This window comes from Episyrphus balteatus, chromosome 3 (assembly GCF_945859705.1).
Source record: "Episyrphus balteatus chromosome 3, idEpiBalt1.1, whole genome shotgun sequence".
NCBI classification, from domain to species: Eukaryota; Metazoa; Arthropoda; class Insecta; order Diptera; family Syrphidae; genus Episyrphus; species Episyrphus balteatus.
Genome location: NC_079136.1, coordinates 121,725,977 through 121,745,309, shown reverse-complemented (window position 1 = coordinate 121,745,309; position 19,333 = coordinate 121,725,977). Strand labels below are relative to the sequence as shown.

The 19,333-nt window shown below is 30.4% G+C and overlaps 2 protein-coding genes across 3 annotated transcripts; both read left to right on the top strand.

Annotated features, from left to right (window-relative positions):
• Nucleotides 1-791: 791 nt before the first annotated feature.
• On the top strand, nt 792-7,207 carry LOC129915609 (actin-binding protein IPP). The gene is made up of 5 exons (XM_055995228.1): nt 792-1,674; nt 1,760-1,951; nt 5,723-6,564; nt 6,637-6,892; nt 6,955-7,207. The coding sequence occupies exons 1-5, from the start codon at nt 1,258-1,260 to the stop codon at nt 7,087-7,089; spliced, it is 1,842 nt and encodes a 613-aa protein (XP_055851203.1). The 5' UTR covers nt 792-1,257; the 3' UTR covers nt 7,090-7,207.
• Nucleotides 7,208-9,877: 2,670 nt separating this feature from the next.
• Nucleotides 9,878-16,367, top strand: LOC129916296 (transmembrane protein 53). 2 transcript variants are annotated; one of them, XM_055996156.1, is made up of 5 exons: nt 9,878-10,827; nt 13,819-14,182; nt 14,255-14,395; nt 14,616-14,766; nt 15,444-16,367. In XM_055996156.1, exons 1-5 carry the CDS (start codon nt 10,367-10,369, stop codon nt 15,533-15,535), a joined length of 1,209 nt encoding a protein of 402 aa, XP_055852131.1. In that variant the 5' UTR covers nt 9,878-10,366; the 3' UTR covers nt 15,536-16,367. The 2 variants fall into 2 exon arrangements, with proteins under 2 accessions (XP_055852131.1, XP_055852132.1); XM_055996157.1 differs by lacking the exon at nt 15,444-16,367 and adding an exon at nt 14,954-15,088 and having other exon boundaries at nt 9,879-10,827.
• The last annotated feature ends 2,966 nt before the right edge of the window (nt 16,368-19,333 follow it).

Sequence of the window (19,333 nt, the reverse complement as noted above, 5' to 3'; positions counted from 1 at the left end):
TTAGAAATAAAAATAAAAAAGTTTTCACATTTGATTTTTAAAAAATCGAAAAAAAATTCAATATGGCTACCTTCAAACGCTTATAACACAAGAACGACGCAACTAATGTTAATGGTCTTGGTCTTAAAATGTAGCTAAGAATATACAGATAATTTTTGGTTTTTTGTGAAAAAACAATTTTTTTGAATCCAACATGGATGCCATGGCCATATGAAAATTTTTGTTTGCATCCAACATGGATGTAATGGCCTTCCCACTTCGGAGTTAAAATAAAAAAAAAAACAAAAGCAACATTTTTGACAGACAGCTGCCAAAGTATATGAATAGTGGTGCCAAATGTTTGCATGGATTTCAAAAATCCCGATGTCGTTTTTTTGCACAAAATCTATATAGATAAACAAAAAAACACACCTATTATTTTATTCATTATTTCGTATTACAAACACATGCAAAGCAAACGTCAAATCACTCCACTTGTCAAATTCTTCGTGAACACATTCCAAAATTGCACGAAAAAGGAGTGATTCACTCCCATAATTTTGGAAAACGAAATTAATTTCTCTTTGTCAACCCTGTTAAAAACAATCACTAAAAAACAACAACAAAAATCCCTAATTTCACATTCCACCCACCATTCAACTTCCCTATCTCTTTTTCGCAACCGATTTGTTTATTTCCATTTCTATATCTTACTCCTTCTAACACCCACTCCAACAATCAACAAATTTCCCTGTCAAAATTCTGTCAAAAAATTTCCCATCGAAAAAAAGATAGAAAAAAATCAGCTGTAATGTATCTGCTGCTGGCTCTGAGTGTTGAGTACTACTAATGGGCGTTTCTAATAAGAAAATAAAAATTCATCTTTTTTTTGTACACACAGAAAATATTTTCCAACTTAATTAAAATCAATTAAGAAGAAAATCTTAATTGCAAACCTTGTGAACTATATATTCTGTGATCTCTAATTCAGTGGGTTTACCACAAAAACCGAGAAGAGAAAAATAAAAAGAGTTGAAAAAGAGCCCACCAAAGCATTTTGTCTTCTTTGAAAAAATCGAATATAAAAAAGACGAACAAAAAAAAAAAACAAAATATCAAAAGTTCTATTGAATATTTGTGGTGGTTGGGTGGTCTATTATAAACCAACTAAATAAACTGCACCCAAAAAGTGCTACAAATTTCCAATTGAAAATCCTTGAAAAACTTTTTACCACCAAAATTTTCGACGAACCTCAAAACACTAGCAACAACGACAATATGCCACCACTTAAGACATACTCACTACACAAGGAATTTTGTCGTAATTCCGATGGTGGCGGGGGCGGAGGAGGTGGCGGCAATTTCCTTAATGGAGATCCCAATTCCAATACAGAATCTTCGAGACGTCCACCTCCGTATTCGAATGCCCAATTTCCATTCAAGGTTTTGGCTAATTTGAATAAACTCCGTGAACAATCACGATTCTGTGATGTGGAGATTATTGCTGGCGGGACGACATTTAATGCCCATCGAGCTGTGCTCAGTTCGGCAAGTGCATATTTCGAGGCAATGTTTCGTCCGGAATTGGGTTTGAATGAAGGCAAACAGAAGTCAGTTATACTCCATACAATCGATGGAGATATTTTGCATATTTTGTTAGATTTTATTTATACTGGACGATGTGAAATTATTCAGGTTTGTCCAAGTCCAAGTCTATTTTCTTCAATTTCAATTAGAAAGTTTATTTATTTTCTTTTTGTTTGTTTTCTTTTTTTTGTAGACAAATGTCCAAGAGCTACTGGCCGCAGCTGATATGCTTCAATTACCCGAAGTTGTTGAGGGTTGTTGTGAGTTTCTTTGTCGCGAGCTACATTCGACAAATGCATTGGGTATATTGCGCTTTGCTGAGGCACATAATTGTGTATCGTTGGCCAAAAGTGCATTGAACTATGTGCATTCGAATTTTCCAGCAGTAAGTTAATTTTTAATATTTAAAGTTTTTAAATCATTTTCCAAAATTTAGGTAATGTTATTTTTAAATTAGTAGGTACACTGCGATTCACTTGAATAAAGTCACTTATTTTAGAAAAGAAAAACGCAATTGGTAAGGTAACTTACCAAATTCTAGGTTTAGGTATTTTAAAAAGCAATTTATAACAAACAATATTGCAAAAACAAAAAGCCAAAACAAAAACCGTCTGGCTTCAAGTTGCTTTTTTTCGCAACTTTTCACAAAACACAGTGGTTCACTAGAAAAAAGGTAGGCTATCAAATCGAGTAAAAAATGATGAAAAACGGTGGATCAAACTGGTTTTAGTATAGAAAAGTGAAGCGTTGATATTATTTGTGCATTTTAAACAAATATGGACCAAGAGCTTTTATTATTAACCACGAAAAAGAAGAAAATCGAAGATTGAACTGGAAATGCATTTTCACAGTGCACAATCACGAACTAAAGTTGGTTGGTAACATCTTAAAAAGTAAGAAATTATAGTTTTCCATAACATTTACATTCGATGAATATGAAGGCTAGTCCAGTGAACTTTCGTCTTGATCCAATATGAATCAGTTTTATTTCTATTGCGATGTGATTTCGAGCATTTAACTTATGGAATGCTCATGACGTTTGTTTACCCATAGTGCTAACCACAACGAAAGCTTCCTATTGTTTCCCATTACACTTTTTAGCGACCTTTTTAACGACCTTGTTGGTTGATGCAAAAAATGTACCTCCTTTCTAAATCTAAGAAATAGGACTAATATCGTTCTGGAACATTTTAGATGGTTTGTTTTCCATCCAAAAACCACTCACCACCCCATTTTTATTTTCTTCAAATGCAACCGTAAATAATGAACTTTTTATTTTGCCTTATTTAACCATAATAGCGGTCTTATTCTGCATTTTGAAGCTTTTTTAAATATTGTACACATTTTTAATTTCAGTGAAGGTACAAACCATCACACTAACATCAAATAAACACCACTTTTCGTTTGATTTTAGAGCCAACGTTTACGAAACGTGCAGCTAGCTTTTGAATTATTTTTCTCTTGGCTCTTTGTCTAGGTGCCTCATGCTTTACTTTTACATTAAATCACTAGTTTACGTTAATTTCAAAATATTCTCATACAAATTTAGCGTATTTACCAACACCATTCACGACTGTGCATAGTAGAAGTGCATTTTTAATGTTAGCTTCTATTTTTGCATTTTCTGTGGTACCTAATGGTAGCTCTTGTTAAAATACACAAATTATTACAAAGTTGCAGTTTTTTATACTAAAACTAATTTTGTCCACGCTTTTTCATTGTTTTTACAAGATTTAAAAGCCTGCCAAAGTAGCCAAACGGTTTCTGTTTTTTGGTTTTTTTGTTTTTACAATATGTATTGTTTGTAATAAGTTAATCTTTGGAAACCGAAAATCTGTTATGTTACCAAACCACAGCTGCAATTGCTTTTTTCTTTTCTAAAATAAGTGCCTTTATTCAAGTGAATCGCAGTGTATATTTAAAATTAAATATGAACAAATTTTCTCCAATTTTTTTTAAGAAAGTTACTGCTGTATAAAGTTAAATTTGGTTAATTTTGCCAACCGTTCTTTTTATGTATATTTATGGAAATTTTTTTTTTGTTTCTAAAAAATTATATTAACTCAGCTCAGGGTGACCAAAAAAATGTTTGAACAATTTGTAGTTTACGCAAAAAGTTTGAAATTTCAAACTGATCATTGTATCGTTTTATTGTATCTGTCTTTTATGCAATTCTTGCCATATCATGAGCATATTATGCATCTTTGTATTACACTGGTCAAGAAGGTTTTTGTCACAAGAACTCGAATCCGATGTCAGAAAAATTTAATTGACCTTCATTTTTTGAAATATTACCGTTATCAAACTAAAAAAAAAACATAATTTTGTCTGCTTTTGGAGGTTATGCTTTTATGATAAGTTATTCATTATAAACGAATCATGTAATGTATATTTTGGTTCTTGTGGCAAAATAAAGTTGAATTTTGTTGACATCCTAAGTTTTTTTTATGACATTTCGTCGGTGAAACCAGAAAAGTGTGTAACTCCATTTTAGCAAATTTTATAGGATAGCAAAAAAACAAAATCGTTTTGAAGGCATTTGTATGAGTTTTCATTTTCTAATTTGCTTATAAAATAAAAACTATGAACTTTAAGGGAATTCTGAGTTTAAGGAACGGTAGATATTAGGTTTGTCTAACAGATGGCATTCAAATCTAATTTTCAGAAAATTTGGAGTTACACACTTTTCTGGTTTCACCGACGATTTGCATTTTATAAATTAATACTTTACTTCAAGCAAAGCTCTAGATAAAAGTCATGAACTTAACCATAGATATTTTTGTAATGTGTAGGTTCCTTGAGTCAAAAATTCTTTGAAGGCCTTTTGATCACTTTTTCAATACCTTCCCCAAACTGCCTTTCGTAAACGTATGCATATATACAAATTTAATATAGCTTTTTAAAGCCTTTAGTCCATACAAAAATTTGACGTTTCGTGCCGTTGGTGCTCACTTGGACTCTTCAGTTGACTTATTGTGAGACACCTTGTCATTACTCAAATTTTCTTTGTAGTCAGTTCAACTTACATAGATTAATTTGCAACCCAATGTCTTAGTATGGAATTTAGATTGAGATCGTCCACCCAGAGAAATTATTTTCTATATTTTAAATATCAATTAAAAATAAATCATACCTATACGTTACTGATCCCCCGTAATATAATGCGAATCGCCAAACAAAAAAACTATTTCAGCCTTATATAATAAAGAAATAATGTCTGAAATAGAATAGAAATAGTTTTTAATTTAACTTAAATCAAGTCAATATCTATATCTATAGGATTTTCATCAGAGGCGTGATATTTATAAAAATATGTTTTTAAAAAATCATTAGAATAGTACCTAATTAGAATTATCTAGTAAATTAAAAAAATGTAAGTCACTAAACTTTTGAAAAAATCCACTAAAAATTGCGACGTAGTCACTTAAACGGAAACATTGTTAGTTTGGTAGGAACTCAAGTAGTAAAGAAGAAAAACGTAACCAATGAATAATTTTCATTTTGAGGCAGATTTACGGATTATCACTAAAAACAATCCTTTTAGTGTTGCATAAAATATCAGACTTGTATTTGTGTTGTTTAAAAGTCCTTTTTCTGTCATAGTTTTCTTGTTGAAAACAAGACAACCAAAAAGCTATACATTTACTGCTAAAACAGTTTTTCTAATATGTACCTCTTTCATATTCTTCATACTAAAAAAAAAATATCTGCTTTCAAAGTGTAGCTGCGGAAAGTTTTTTTTTTTTTGTAAACCCTTTTAGAGGAAAAACAGTGATCTTTGTCGTTTATAAGCTAAACCTTTTCTATTGACAAGTGAACATACTTACAAGATTAAGCTTCACGTAAAATCTAATAAAGGTACTCCTCTACGCTGACGACTTGGTTTTGCTGGCGGGTAATCCTGTTACGTTAATTGGGTTTGATATGGTCATAAATCAGTAAAAGTAGTAGAGGGATGGTGTTTTCGAAACTGAAGTCGTCATTAAAAAAATGAAGCCTAGTTTTTCTTTCTCTCTGGTCATTGACGTGCGTAGAGCGTAGTCTTTCTTTTTAAACCATTCCATTATACTTTTTGATAAATACTTGACATTTTAAGATGTCTCAAGCTCGCACAAATCAAATATTTTTGTTTAAATTAACTCCATTTTATTTAAAGATTTCCGTTGAAGATGAATTCCTCGATACACCGCAAACTCTGCTATCTCAGCTTCTAACTTCTGAAATGCTACGTGTCGACAGTGAATCCCAAGTGTTCCAAGCTGCCCTACGTTGGATTAAACATGATGTCACTCAACGTCGATGTTATGTCTTCGATATACTCTCCCATGTCCGTTTGGCATTGGTGCCAGTGAAAGTTATCGATCAAGCCCTCAAAGATTGTCGTGACATGTCAATGAAGGTCGCATTGCGTTCGATTTGTCGTGATATTGCCTCCAAACGGGGGCAATTAGTTCCACTGCGTGTTTGTCCTAGACTTCTTGCCAAAAAGAATATCTACATAATTGGCGGTTCTCGTCGAGAAACCCCACGAACATGGAATCCAGCTGATTGTATATTCGAAACTGTTGCCAAATTTGATATATTCCGTCGTGAATGGAGCGAAACCGCTCCAATGGAAATCGGTAGAATCCTGCCCGGTGTGGCTGCCTTGAACGGCAAGATATATGTGATTGGAGGCGAACGAGGTAGCCAGATTCTGGCCAATGGTGAAGTATACGATCCTCAGAATGACAATTGGAGTCCCATTGCACCGATGATTGTGCCTAGGTGTGAATTCGGTCTCTGTACACTCGGACAGAAGTTACTGGCAGTGGGCGGTTGGATTGGTGATGATATTGGTGGCTCAATGGAGTGTTATGATCCTGAAAGTGACACCTGGACAATGATGGGTGATATGCCAGAGGCTCGATTTAGTATGGGTGTGGTGAGTTTCGAAGGATTGATTTACATTGTTGGAGGGTGCACTACCACTACAAGGCATTTGCCCGATTTAATCAGGTGAAAAAAAGAGAGTTTTCTAATGTGTTTTTGTTCTTTTAAAATTAAAATGAAAACCTTCTTTTTTTCAAGTTATAATCCCGTGACCAAGGAATGGACTCCTTTGGCTCGCATGCAAATGGCTAGATGTCAAATGGGTGTGGCGATTTTGGATCGTTATCTTTATGTTGTTGGTGGCAATAGTAGTCATCAAGATGTGTTGAGTTCAGTGGAACGTTATAGCTTCGATGAGGATAAATGGGTAACGGTTAGTCCAATGTCGGTGAGTCGAGCTATTCCTGCTGTAGCTGCTGCTGATGGGTTACTTTATGTGGCTGGTGGTGATCAGGTAGGGAATTTTTTGTTAAATATAATTAAAAAAAATTATAACTTTGCTAATTTTTCTTTCAGCCATGCGAAGTGAATTTTTATCGCGCTCAGGTTACAATCAGTGCCGTCGAGTGCTACGATCCACTATCGGATACGTGGAAAAATTGTCCAGATCTTCCAACCAGTCGATCAGAGGCTGGTGCCGTAGTTGTCTAACACAGTGTTTTCTTATTATAATTTTATTTTTATTTATTTGTTTTTTTTTAAATAATAATTGTCATTGGCAAATGTGACAAATTTTATCAAAAACGCTTGCGGACTGATTTTTTATAATTTTTATTTTTATTTTTTTTTTTTTCAATTTTGTATCTCATTTTTGTTTGTTTCATTTGGTGATTTGGATCGTTTTGACTTTTTTTTTTAAACAAAAACAAGAAAAGAACTGAGACAATTTTTTTTATTTATACTCAATTTCTTATAAAAAAACGTTTATTTTTTGTTTTTTTATTTGTTTTAACAGTTTATAGTTTTTAAGAATTAAAAAATCTAATAAATATAACTAAAACCAAAGTATACATTTTATAATATAAATAATTTTGGTGATTTTGTTCATTTCGAATCACATTCCGAAGATGTCTTGTTATTATTATTTTTTTTTTTATTACTGCTTTAAACCAAAAAATAATAAGAAAAATAATACCAATTTGTTATAACTAATTACATACATATATATGATTAAAAATTATTATTACTACTTTGTATTTTTTTCTTATTAAGTTCAATCGCTGAATTAAAACAAAAAAACAATAAAATTTTATTAATCTCACATAACAAATAAAATATAATAATAACAAAAAAAAAAAAAAAACAAAAAAAGAGAATAATAAAATTAATTTTAAAAAATATTATGTTTTACGGATATTATTATTATGTATTAATAGAGATTTTATAAATGTGTCTTTAAATTTGAAATAAAAAAAAAATATATACTAAATAAATGATAAATGGATAGATGGAAAAAATGTAACTATGGTATTTTATTGATTGGAAATATTCTAAGGCTATCGGTTTACTTAAACACCTTTTTTAAAAATTTTGTTTGGGAAATATTTCGAGAGCGCCTCGCAACTTTTTAAAACCTTCTAAATAATTTGCCTTATTAATTTGTTCTCTTTTGAGATATTAAATTTGAACCTACTACCAGTTTCAGAAAGGACTCAGTAACTGTGTAGAAACAATAAAACAACACCTATGTGAATTGTTCGGAAATCCTAGAATTAAAAAAATATCAATTTGGTAAAGTTTGATACTGAAGAACTGAAATATTTTTTTTCTTACTTTCGGAGGCAAAATACCAAAAGATTCTTGGAGGTCTGGTTGCTGAATTATTTGTAATCGAAACATTTCCAAATACTCGTATTACATTCGGAAGCAGGGGTCGAATTATTTTCGATATCGATATTTTCGGATCAAAGTCTCGAAACAAGTTTTGGTTTACAGATACGAGTTCACAATGAACAGGCCAATCTATTTATGTAAAAAAATTAAAAATTTATTTTTTTCGGATTTTCAACAAAAAATCAAGGTTAACCCCTTGCCAAAAAATTATGCATTTTAAAAAAATTCCTCCAAATCTATCGAGTGAGACATCAAAAGAAAGGTCTCTTTAAGCTCTATTCATAGTCGAAAACCAAAAGATTCTTGGAGGTCTGTTTGCTGAATTATTTGTAATCGAAACATTTCCAAATACTCGTATTACATTCGGAAGCAGGGGTCGAATTACGGCATACGTTCGTTAACGAATGGTTGCTAGTGTCCCTATCGTTTTCTATTAATGAAATCGAGACAGAAATAGTCAAAACGTTAACGTGTATGATCGTAATCGTGTGACGTAATTCCACCCCAGATATTTTCGGATCAAAGTCTCGAAAAAAGTTTTGGTTCACACATACGAGTTCACAATGAACAGGCCAATCTATTTATGTAAAAAAATAAAAAATTTATTTTTTTCGGATTTTCAACAAAAAATAATGCATTTTAAAAAAATTCCTCCAAATCTATCGAGTGAGACATCAAAAGAAAGGTCTCTTTAAACTCTATTCATAGCCGAAAACCAAAAGATTCTTTGAGGTCTGTTTGCTGAATTATTTGCAATCGAAATATTTCGAAATACTCGTATTATACATTCGGAAGCAGATATTTTATTTTATTATGCATTTAAAAAAAAATCCTCCAAATCTATCGAGTGACTTCGGATTCGAGTTCCAGCACACAAAACAAAAAAAAAAAAAAAATAATTTTTTAATTGACCTTAAATTGTTAAACGGGTCAACAAAACTAACTTTTTTTTTGCAACTGCAAGTCTTTTAACTCGGATAGGCCCTCGGCATGTATCAACGGCTTTTCCTAGTTCAAAACATATGCAAACAAGTTTTTTTTTTATATAGTAAGTGAATAAATGAATTAATGAATGATATGCCAGCTACCGGTCCATTTATTTATTTACAATAAAACGTATAATAATTCGTTTGTTATGAAACACGAAATTTTTATAAAATAATTAAGGGTTTTATAATGGTTGTACGTTTACAAATCCAACGCTACCTCCCAGGCTATAGATATATAACAAAACAAAAAATCACTCATACGCCCCAGTATCCCTTGATGCTCAATAAATTTTATTCCTAATACAATTTTCCGTTTTGCTTCGTTTACATAACCTAAGACAATGAAAATTTAATTTTCTACTTTTTCCTTTTATAACTTCCTTTATTACTATTTCCTTTATTCTCTCTCTTCCTCTCTTTAATAAATTCATTCACCAATATTCTCTTTTATTATAATTTTCATATCTAATTTTATCCTCTCTCTATCACATAATTATTCGTATAAATGTTTACCACCCACCAGCTGTCTCTATTTATCTATCTTTAAGTGAATACAAGAAAAAATCCTTTCTACTATAATCTACGCATGTCCACCGAATAACCAGGAAATAACGAAATCAAAGACAAAAATTCTGGTGAAAATCCACTTGACACCTGGGATAACAAAAAATTAATTTAAGCTTTTCTGTCCTCACTCGTTCATTTGTCTCGCAATGGATAAGTCTACCGCCATCGCCGCATTGAATACCTGCCGCCCAACTGAATAAACTAAAAAAGGATATTTAAACAAATATAAACAGAAATTATAAATTTTTAAGAAATATTCGTGTGGTGTCCTTTTTTTTTTGAGGAACTTTCTTCCATTGTGGACAGTGGAAGAGAGAAAGAGAATAAAACTAAAAAAAAAGTTGACCGAAAAAAAATCAATCCTTTTATATTCGCGTGAATATCCTTGAATTTTCCAAATAGAAAACCCCGCACCGGTTGTCAAAGCACAAAAAAAATCAATTAACCTCTCTCGTTCTGTGATCCTTGAAAAATTCAATAATATCCTTAAATAATAAATTTAAAAATTAATAAAAAACAAATAAAAAAAAAAAAAAACTATGACTTCTCATGGTAATTCATCATCATACATGGATCACGGTAATCCCTATGGTTCCTCATCAACAAATCCCCGACGAACAACTCAATCTTCGACGGGATACTATCAAAAGGGAGGAACCTCTTCGAGTGGCTCACCATCAAGATCCGGTAGTGGTACTGGCAGCGGCAATGGCGGTAGTAATAATGGAGGAGGAAATTCAGGAGCTATGGTTCATCGACAGAGTTCCCAACAACAACAACAACATGACCAATCATCATCATCAAACCTGCATCCTGAGGATTCTTTGGAATATTTTATTAAATTTCCAACTCCACACTTTAAGAAGGAAATTGAATCGGCCGAATCGGATTTTGTGTTCGTCTATAAGGAGACAAATGTTCCTATTGTAATGCTGTTAGGGTGGGCCGGTTGTCAGGATCGTTATTTGATGAAATATTCCAAAATTTATGAAGATCGAGGGTAAGTTGTGGTAATTTTATCGATTTATTTTTTCTGAGTCTGGTGTAGACTTTTACAGATGGGATATAGGATTTAATTATGAAGCGATAACACTCTTTATTAGTTACTCTCATTTTTTTTTTGTTTATATCAAAACAAAAAAGGTTAAAGATACTACTCATGAAGGTTACAATATTAACTTATCTCTAATTGGTTATTATCGATTTTTGCAAGTCTACGTTTTTTTTTTGCAGTTTGTTCACTAAATTCATGAAACAATTCTGTAATTTTTAATAGAGGAGATTGTGCAAAAAGGGGGTTGATTGTGGGCCACAAGGTAACCACAACAAAAGAGGTTATGGAGATAACAATCATTAGGGTTGACAAGCTCTCTTGCACTAAGTCAAATGATTTGGAATGTATTTTTTTTGTTTTCGTTTTGTCTGTTGTTAAGGTTGTTAAGCATTGAATTTTTTTTAATAATTTCAAATATCTATCAAATATTGAAAAGAAAATTAAAGTAATATGCAGTACCTAATTGAAGTTAACAAGTTCTTCTTCATATGATTAGAATTCTTTGTTTTTTAAATGAGCTGTTGTATTTCGAAAATGGTAAAACTCTATTATTTCATGTTTGGAGATATTTAAGTGTTAGCGTTTAAAAAAAAAATATTGCTAAATGTTAGACGAAATTCAGGTGATGCATATTTTAGATTATTAGCATGTTAAATTTTTCATTAAAATTCCCAAAGAAAGTTAACGGTTTTTATTCCCAAATGGACTTATACGGCTTTCATTAATAATACAAATTATAAAAGATAAAAAAATTAAATTTAAATTAGACATTTTTTAAAAATACATAAATTGCACGACTAGCCGCACGTACTTGCTCTTGGAATTCAAAATGGTAAAAAATTTTAAAACTTATTTATACAAATTTGTTAATTGTATATGAAAATAAAATTTAAAAATAAAAAAAAAACATAAAATTCGTTCTTAAAAAGATAAAAACAACTCTTCAAATAAAATGAAATAGAGCTCCAAAAAAGTATACAGTTTAATTTCGTCTATAAAGATGCATTTTTAGAAAAAAATTTTTAAAATCGTTTTATGTTTTGAAATTTTTTAATAAAATTTGTATGCCATTTAGTAGGAACTATTAATCAACACCTAAAACAAAAATTTCAACATAATTCAATGTCTCGTATTCGAAAAATCAAATTTAAAATTTTATTTTAGATCCAAAAATTATTTTTTTTTTCAAACTTTAATTGATTTATATAAAAATTATAAAAATGTTTTTGTTTAAAAAAATTCGTTGAAATTATGCAAATATTTTGGGAGAAAATCAGGTTAAAAAAAAAAACGATTTTAGCGGGGGTACCTCCGCTATTTTTCAATTTTCACAAAAAACTAGAAGGCTTAATAACATTATATGGTTTTCAGTATTTGATAAGGAATTTATTGAGGTATAGTTTACATTTATCGATTAAACCCGTATTAATATCCATAGTCTTGACAAAAAAAGTACTCAAGGTATTTTTTCATACTTATTTTTCACAAATGTTGACTTTGAAATCGATTATTTCGAAAGCAACTGATTAAATTAACTTGATTTAAAATTTAAAATTAAGTGTACATTTCTAGCTTTTGAAAAAGGTATCATTGATAACTGTAAGTCTTGCCGATGTTTTTTAATATTTTTTTAGTAGTTTTTTAGAAAATTGCTTCTCCCGCCTAAAGGGGGGGGGGGGGCATGGGCGGCCCCTCCCATAACAAAAAATGATTGTATTGAATACCTCTACAAAAAAAAACCGTTTTCAATTCTCGGCGCCCAAGTAATCATACTCGAACCTTGTTCTGATATGAATTTTTGAAAAAAAAACACGTTTATGGGGGGTATCTCGAAAAAGGAAGCTAATCCGATTTTGATAAAAACGGATTATTATTGCTGAGACCTTCAGGAACAAAGCCTCATTTTTAGTTTTTGTCGTCATTTTAGGTCAACCTTAAACTTGTTCAGGCTCACTGTGAAAGTTCTTACTCTAAAGAGCATGTAAAAACAATAATAATAATGCTGTTTTGGGCTTGTTTTTCATAAAACAATAATTTACCACTAACTCATTTTTTTTTTCAAAAGTGGACTTAAGCCAATTTAAAAAAAAAAAAAAAAACGGCTCAAATATAGAATATTTCATGTCCTAGGTTAAAGTCAAAACATGCAAAAAGAACTGACTTCTGAAATTTTGTTCATCTCTATCTTTTTTGTAAGTTACTTAATTTTTTTTTAAGATAAATATTTGTTTCTTAGACTCTCTCCGATCAACAGAAATTGAAATCATTTCAAGAACGGTAAAAGGGTAAAATGTGAGGCTTACAGATTGTTAACTATTTTGTTAAGTTTTTTACTAAATCATGATTTTTGTGATGCACCCCGAATTTTTGGCGCATTTACTGTACAAAACTGTAAAACGATTTCGTGTTTATACAATTTTCTTGAAAACGGTTCTAGCTGAAATTCGAAATTTTGTCTGTTTTTAAAAAAGACAAATTTTTTTAACCTATAAGAGCTTTTTTGTAGGGCGTTTAGTTAAAAAAAAGTCAATTTAAAAAAAAAATATTTTGTTTTAATTGAATTTTTTGAAAACAAACCAATAAATTTCTTTAAATTGTATTGCTATTTGTGTTGATTTATATTTTCTTTTTAATGGCTTTACATTTTTTAAAATTTTTTTTATATTTCTAAAACATCTTTTCTTTTAAAAACGGTTTCCACAATTAAAAACAAATGTTTCCAAACATTTTTATCATTCAAGATATTAAATTGCGTATTTGGTTTGGGGGATAAAAATATTAAGAAAGATAGTTTTTAATTTTAATAACAAATTTAAAGTTTTAACTAATTTTTTTTTTTTTAATAAAATTAATTTAAAAATATTTGACTGAATTTTAGTCAATAATACAAAAATTATAATAACCTTATAAGTAATATAACATAATTTTACATTTCAGCTTAATAACAGTCCGTTACACAGCACCTGTGGAAACACTATTCTGGAAACGCACCGCCATGAAACCAATTGGAGAGAAAATTCTTAAACTAATCCACGACATGAATTTCGATTCACATCCTTTAATATTTCACATCTTTTCAAATGGTGGTGCCTATTTGTATCAGCACATATCTCTAGCAATTAGAAACAACAAAAATCCGATCCAGATACGTGGAATGATATTCGATTCTGCACCTGGAGAACGACGGATGTTGGGTTTGTTTAGAGCAGTTACAGCTATTTATGGCAGAGAAAAAAGGAAATGTAATTGTTTGGCAGCAGTTTTTATTACCTTGACATTGAGCTTTATGTGGTTTGTTGAGGTAAATTAATACATTTTTAATGTAAAATTAAATTAATAATTTTTTTTTAATGCGAATTTTCTCAAATTTTAGGAAACCTATACAGCATTTAAAAGTCTCTTTGTGAAAACTGAGCCCTCGCAAACAAATCCTTTTAATGATTTGAAAAACGAACCAAATCAATTTCCTCAACTGTTTATGTATTCAAAAGGAGATGTTGTCATACCATATGAGGTTAGTTTTTTTTATTTTAAACCCGACTGACAATTTTTGCTTCTATAAGGTCTTAAAGATATTCTGTAGCTGCTGTAAAGCTTAATAGAAGATAAATAGTTAGTTGGGAAGATTACAAGCTCACAGAATGAAAGCTCAGATAATTAAATTTGGTTTAAATTCTGTTTAAATAACAACTATTCTGTTCTTCTCTTAATCCAATTTTCTTTTTTCTTTCTAGGATATTGAAAATTTTGCAAAATACCGTGAACAACGTGGCGTCGATGTTTCGAAAATATGTTTCGAAGATGCTGAACATGTCAAAATCTATACAAAATATCCTCAGCAGTACATTCATTGTGTTTGTTCATTTATAAATAATTGTTTGGCAGGTAATTATAAGGGATCATCAAAGTTTGATTAAACAAATTTTTAAAAATAAATAAAAAAAAAAAAATGTTTTAAAAATTAAAAAAAAAAAAACTGAAAAGTTTAAAAAGTTATACCTCTTCTATGATAAATTGTTCTAAAAACTAAAAAAAAAAAAAAAAAAAATTAAATTTATTTTTGTCTCTAAAGTTAAAATGAATTTAAAAGAAGAAAATCGAGAAGAAAATCATAAAAAAACACAAGAAAAATTGTAATGACAAACATTTTGTGATACAAATTGAAAATTTAAATTATTTATTTTTTGCCTTTTTCATTTCAAATGAGACTTGTACTTTAAATAAAGATATCAAGCTTACGTGTTCTCGTATGCAAGGTAGTAAAAAAATTATTTTATTTTTAATGCATTTATTCTCCATTACAAATAAAAAAAAATATTTATTACAAATAAAAAAAGATTTGCATTAAAAAAAAAACTTGCAGACAAAAAAATTTATTAAAACTGAATAATATTTGCCTTGAAAAAAAAAACATTTATTGCAAGTACTAATATTTTACTGCAAATGAAAAAAAATGCATTGAAAATAAAATTTTATTGCATTAAAAAAAATTTATTCCAAATAAAAAAATTTCCTACATTGGAAAAAAAAAAAATACCGACTGTATTTTTTTTTTCGTTCAGTTTTAGCCATGGGAACTATTAGAAAAACAATAAAACCCATTTTTGATCCATGGAAGTCGGTTTTGTTTTTTTTGATAAAAATGATTATTTAAATTTAGTTTTTACAACCCTGCTCGTATGAAAGTTAAAATTACTTATCAGTTACATGCTTTTTCTGATGATTCATGTGTGTTTAAGAAAAATATTATGAAAAACTTTTCAAAAGCTTCCGCTAGTTTTCAATTATTAGTAAATAATATTGTGTTAGTTTTTTTTTTAAATTAAGTATTTCAAATACAAAACAAATATACTAAGTAGATTTATTTATTTTTTGACTGCATTAATATAAATACAATTTTTTTGTGAAACTAAAATGATTTAAATTTAAATTAAAATGTTTTTGTATTTATTTATTTTTATTTTTTGTAAACTTGTGTTATACAATAAACTTTGATTAATGGTTTTCCAGGTATTGCTTTTTAAATTAAGTCTGTTTTGTGAGATAGAATAATTTTTAATGACTGTTTTAGTTCGAGTATTCTAGTCAATGGTGAATTTTGCCGTTCAAGAGGTGATTTTTTAAAAAATTTTTTGTAGATGTTGTTTTGATGTTGACGCTTACGAAAACTGCAGTTTTTTTTATATCAAAAGGATAAGGATATCGTTCCATTATTTTGAATTAAATAGTGCAAACAAATAGTTTAAAACTTTGCAATAATAAAAAAAATTAGAACAACAACAAATCAGTGGAGTCAGTGATGTTTTATTTTGCTCAAATTTTGAAATAGTTGATTGTTTATTTAATTCTTTTCAGGAAAGACATAAAATAAGATACTGCAAAGTCTTAAGTATTTTATAATGATCATAATTTGCATACAAATATTATTTTTATAGTCAAGTGTAAAAACCCGAAAAATAAATCAAAAACAAATAACATGATTGAGTAAAAAAGTTTTGTTAATCTTAATTATACTGATTTTTCTTATTTTCAAAAAAAAAACAAATATTTAAATCCCATCCATATAGAAGAGAAATAATATTGTAGATATTCTTAACAAAAATACTATATCCAAAAATTTACTTAATAAAAAAAAAATAAACAAAAAAAAAAAAAAACAAACCAAAATTATTCCTATGCCTACTTAAAACGAACTTTAAGCGATAAAAAAAATAAAATCTATTAAATTTCTAAGAATCCCTTTCTCAAATAAAAAAACCAAGAACAAAACAAATTAAACTAAATCTCAAATTAATGATTAAAATAAAGAAAAAAAAAAAAAAAACAAAACCAAAATTGTAATTGTTATAAAATAATATTTAAATAAATAAATATAATATGTTATAAGTAAGTAGGTATGTATGTTTATTTTTGATTGATTAAAAAAACACCTTTAAGATTATATCAAAATTAACAGAATAACAAAAAAAAAAAAAAAGAAGAAATATTCAACATGGAAAATATATTAACATACAGGTAGTTGAATGCTTTTATTAATTTATTTTTTATTCTTTAAATTAAAACAACAACAAAAAAACTTACTGTCAAAACGCTTAATTATAAGAAAATTAAAATAAAATTGAAATAAATAAATGGATACAACTGATGCACAAACATTCAACAAACATTTTAAGATTCTTTATTGTGTTGTATTTCTAACAGGGCAGGCGTTTTAAATTAATTTGAATACGGAACGAAGTAGGGGAAAGGTGCGAACAGTGAGACAGTGCAAACAGTGAGACAATCCACTTTTCTCTTTTCTGAAAATAAGCACAGTAACTCTAGTTTGGGTCAAAACGTTTATTTCCCCGTCTGCGTCTTTTAATTTTGTCCCGACTTAATTAAAGCTGAAACACAATCACGCTTTGCCGTCGATTTTGACAACTGCGAAAAGTTCAACTATAGGAAATCTGTGTAACCTCACACAATGACGCTTTTCTTACGTACACTTTTTTTGACAAACGTAAGGAAACGTAAGAAAGCGAGATAAAGACTTGGCCCAATAATTTTGTGAGTGACTGTTGTCGAATTCCTTTCAATTGAAAAATCGAATTTTCGGCGATCTCGAAGCGAATTTTTTCTGAAAATCATGTTCCATAGAAAAAAAAATCGCCTCAAACGAAGCAGAATTCGAATTTTTTTTAATCCTTCTTTTTTGAGAGATTTACACGGATTTGCACACACACTTGGAACATTTGACATTTCTCAAACGTCAAGCTGAAAGTTTTCTTCGTGTTGTTTGCCAGATGGGTTTGTGCACTCATACTGTTCGGACGTGAATTTGATATCTGTTAAACAAAAAAAAAAAAATTTTACAAAAGCGCTACAAAAGTATTCAACATGGGATCGAATGGGGGATCTGAGAATGTTCCTCCTGACAAAAAAGATAAAAACCATATTTGTCTTCCTTCTCAAATGATTGATGAGCAGGAAAAATTAAGAATTAGTCAAAATGTCGACTTTTGGACGTACGGCGACCAGCAAATTAACAACCAACGGTTATCGTTGACTGAGATGATGGACATATCCCACTCAGGTGGTGTAAAAGAGACGGAGATAGTGTCGTCTAATTCTAACAGTAAATCTCAAACGCCCAACGACAGCGTCGTTATTGGTACTCCAAATAGCACCGTTAACGGTGCAGCGTGCCCTTCTGAATTTTTCACGAAGGAAACACAAACTCAACTGAAAAAACTCTTGGCTAACGACCGTGAGAATTTCACAAAAATTATGAGAAAGCGTCACCAAGTGACTTCTTTTAGATCTTCAAAAAAAATTGCTGTTCACGACACTAATCGCGAGAACAGATATGCAATTCTCGATACAGATGATGATGTGGAAGCTCCCGCTCAAAAACCCAATGCACCCATTAACGCAAACAACATGGCCAGCAACAATACCGGCACTAACAGCAGCCACAATACCAACTTATTGGCCAACGGCACCACGATTCCTTCTGGAAATATCTCAAACGCCGGCAACATCAACAACAACATGGTCAACAACTCTAACAATCGGAAGGTGGAGACAGGATCTTGGTGTCCCCCTATATTTACTAAAGGTATTACATCTAAGTCCATTATGGACACATTAAGTAACAACAATATCTGTCTTGACAATATTAAATTCGATTGTAGAGGTTATGGTAAAATGAAAATATTTGTGAAGGACTTGGGACTTCACCGCCAATTATTAGATCTTTTCAAAACTTCTAATATAGATGCTTTTTCCTTCACTCCGAAAGAGCAAAGAAAAATTCAAATTGTTCTTAAGGGCATTTCGGGGAGTTTCACTCCCTCAGACGTAAAAGCTGATCTAGCTAGAGTCGAACCTTCCGTTAATGTTGATGTAAAAATATTTCAGACCAAATGGTCAAGAGAAAGCGGCATACCACTGGATCTCTTTTTGTGTACTATTGAGGACAGGGAGGGTCTGTCAAAAATAAAATCGATTAAATATATTCTTAGGCACAAAGTCCGTTGGGACGCTGTTAGAAGCTCCGGCACAAAACAATGTTTCAGATGCCAAAGATTTGGGCATGTGTCCTCTTTCTGTGCTTACGCACTAAGATGTGTTAAGTGCCTTAAAGATCACGAAGCAGGCAAGTGTGAACTTGAAAAAAATGAATCCTCGACTGCCTCGTGCGTTTTATGCGGTTCGGCAGGGCATCCTGCAAGTTATAAAGGGTGTCCTAAACGTGCTGAATATTTGAAGCGAAAAGAGACATTAAAACCTCCCCAACAAATTCAAAATGGTACTGGTTCTAGTAACCTTGTAAACTTGTCGCCTCGTGGTGGCTTATCCTACTCCGCGGAAGCCAGGAAAGCAATTCCGCATATCCCTTCCCCAATAACTAGTTCGGACTCAAATCCGATTAAAGAATTCTTAAACGAATCCAAAAAATTGTTCGGTC

Bases quoted from the DNA above. Each gene is read 5' to 3' on its own strand.
- LOC129915609 (XM_055995228.1), top strand. From the start codon at position 1,258: ATGCCACCACTTAAGACATACTCACTACACAAGGAATTTTGTCGTAAT. The intron at 1,675-1,759 runs GTTTGTCCAAGT...TTTTTTTTGTAG, and splicing joins GACGATGTGAAATTATTCAG to ACAAATGTCCAAGAGCTACT. The intron at 6,565-6,636 runs GTGAAAAAAAGA...CTTTTTTTCAAG, and splicing joins CATTTGCCCGATTTAATCAG to TTATAATCCCGTGACCAAGG.
- LOC129916296 (XM_055996156.1), top strand. From the start codon at position 10,367: ATGACTTCTCATGGTAATTCATCATCATACATGGATCACGGTAATCCC. The intron at 10,828-13,818 runs GTAAGTTGTGGT...TTTACATTTCAG, and splicing joins AAAATTTATGAAGATCGAGG to CTTAATAACAGTCCGTTACA. The intron at 14,183-14,254 runs GTAAATTAATAC...CTCAAATTTTAG, and splicing joins GCTTTATGTGGTTTGTTGAG to GAAACCTATACAGCATTTAA.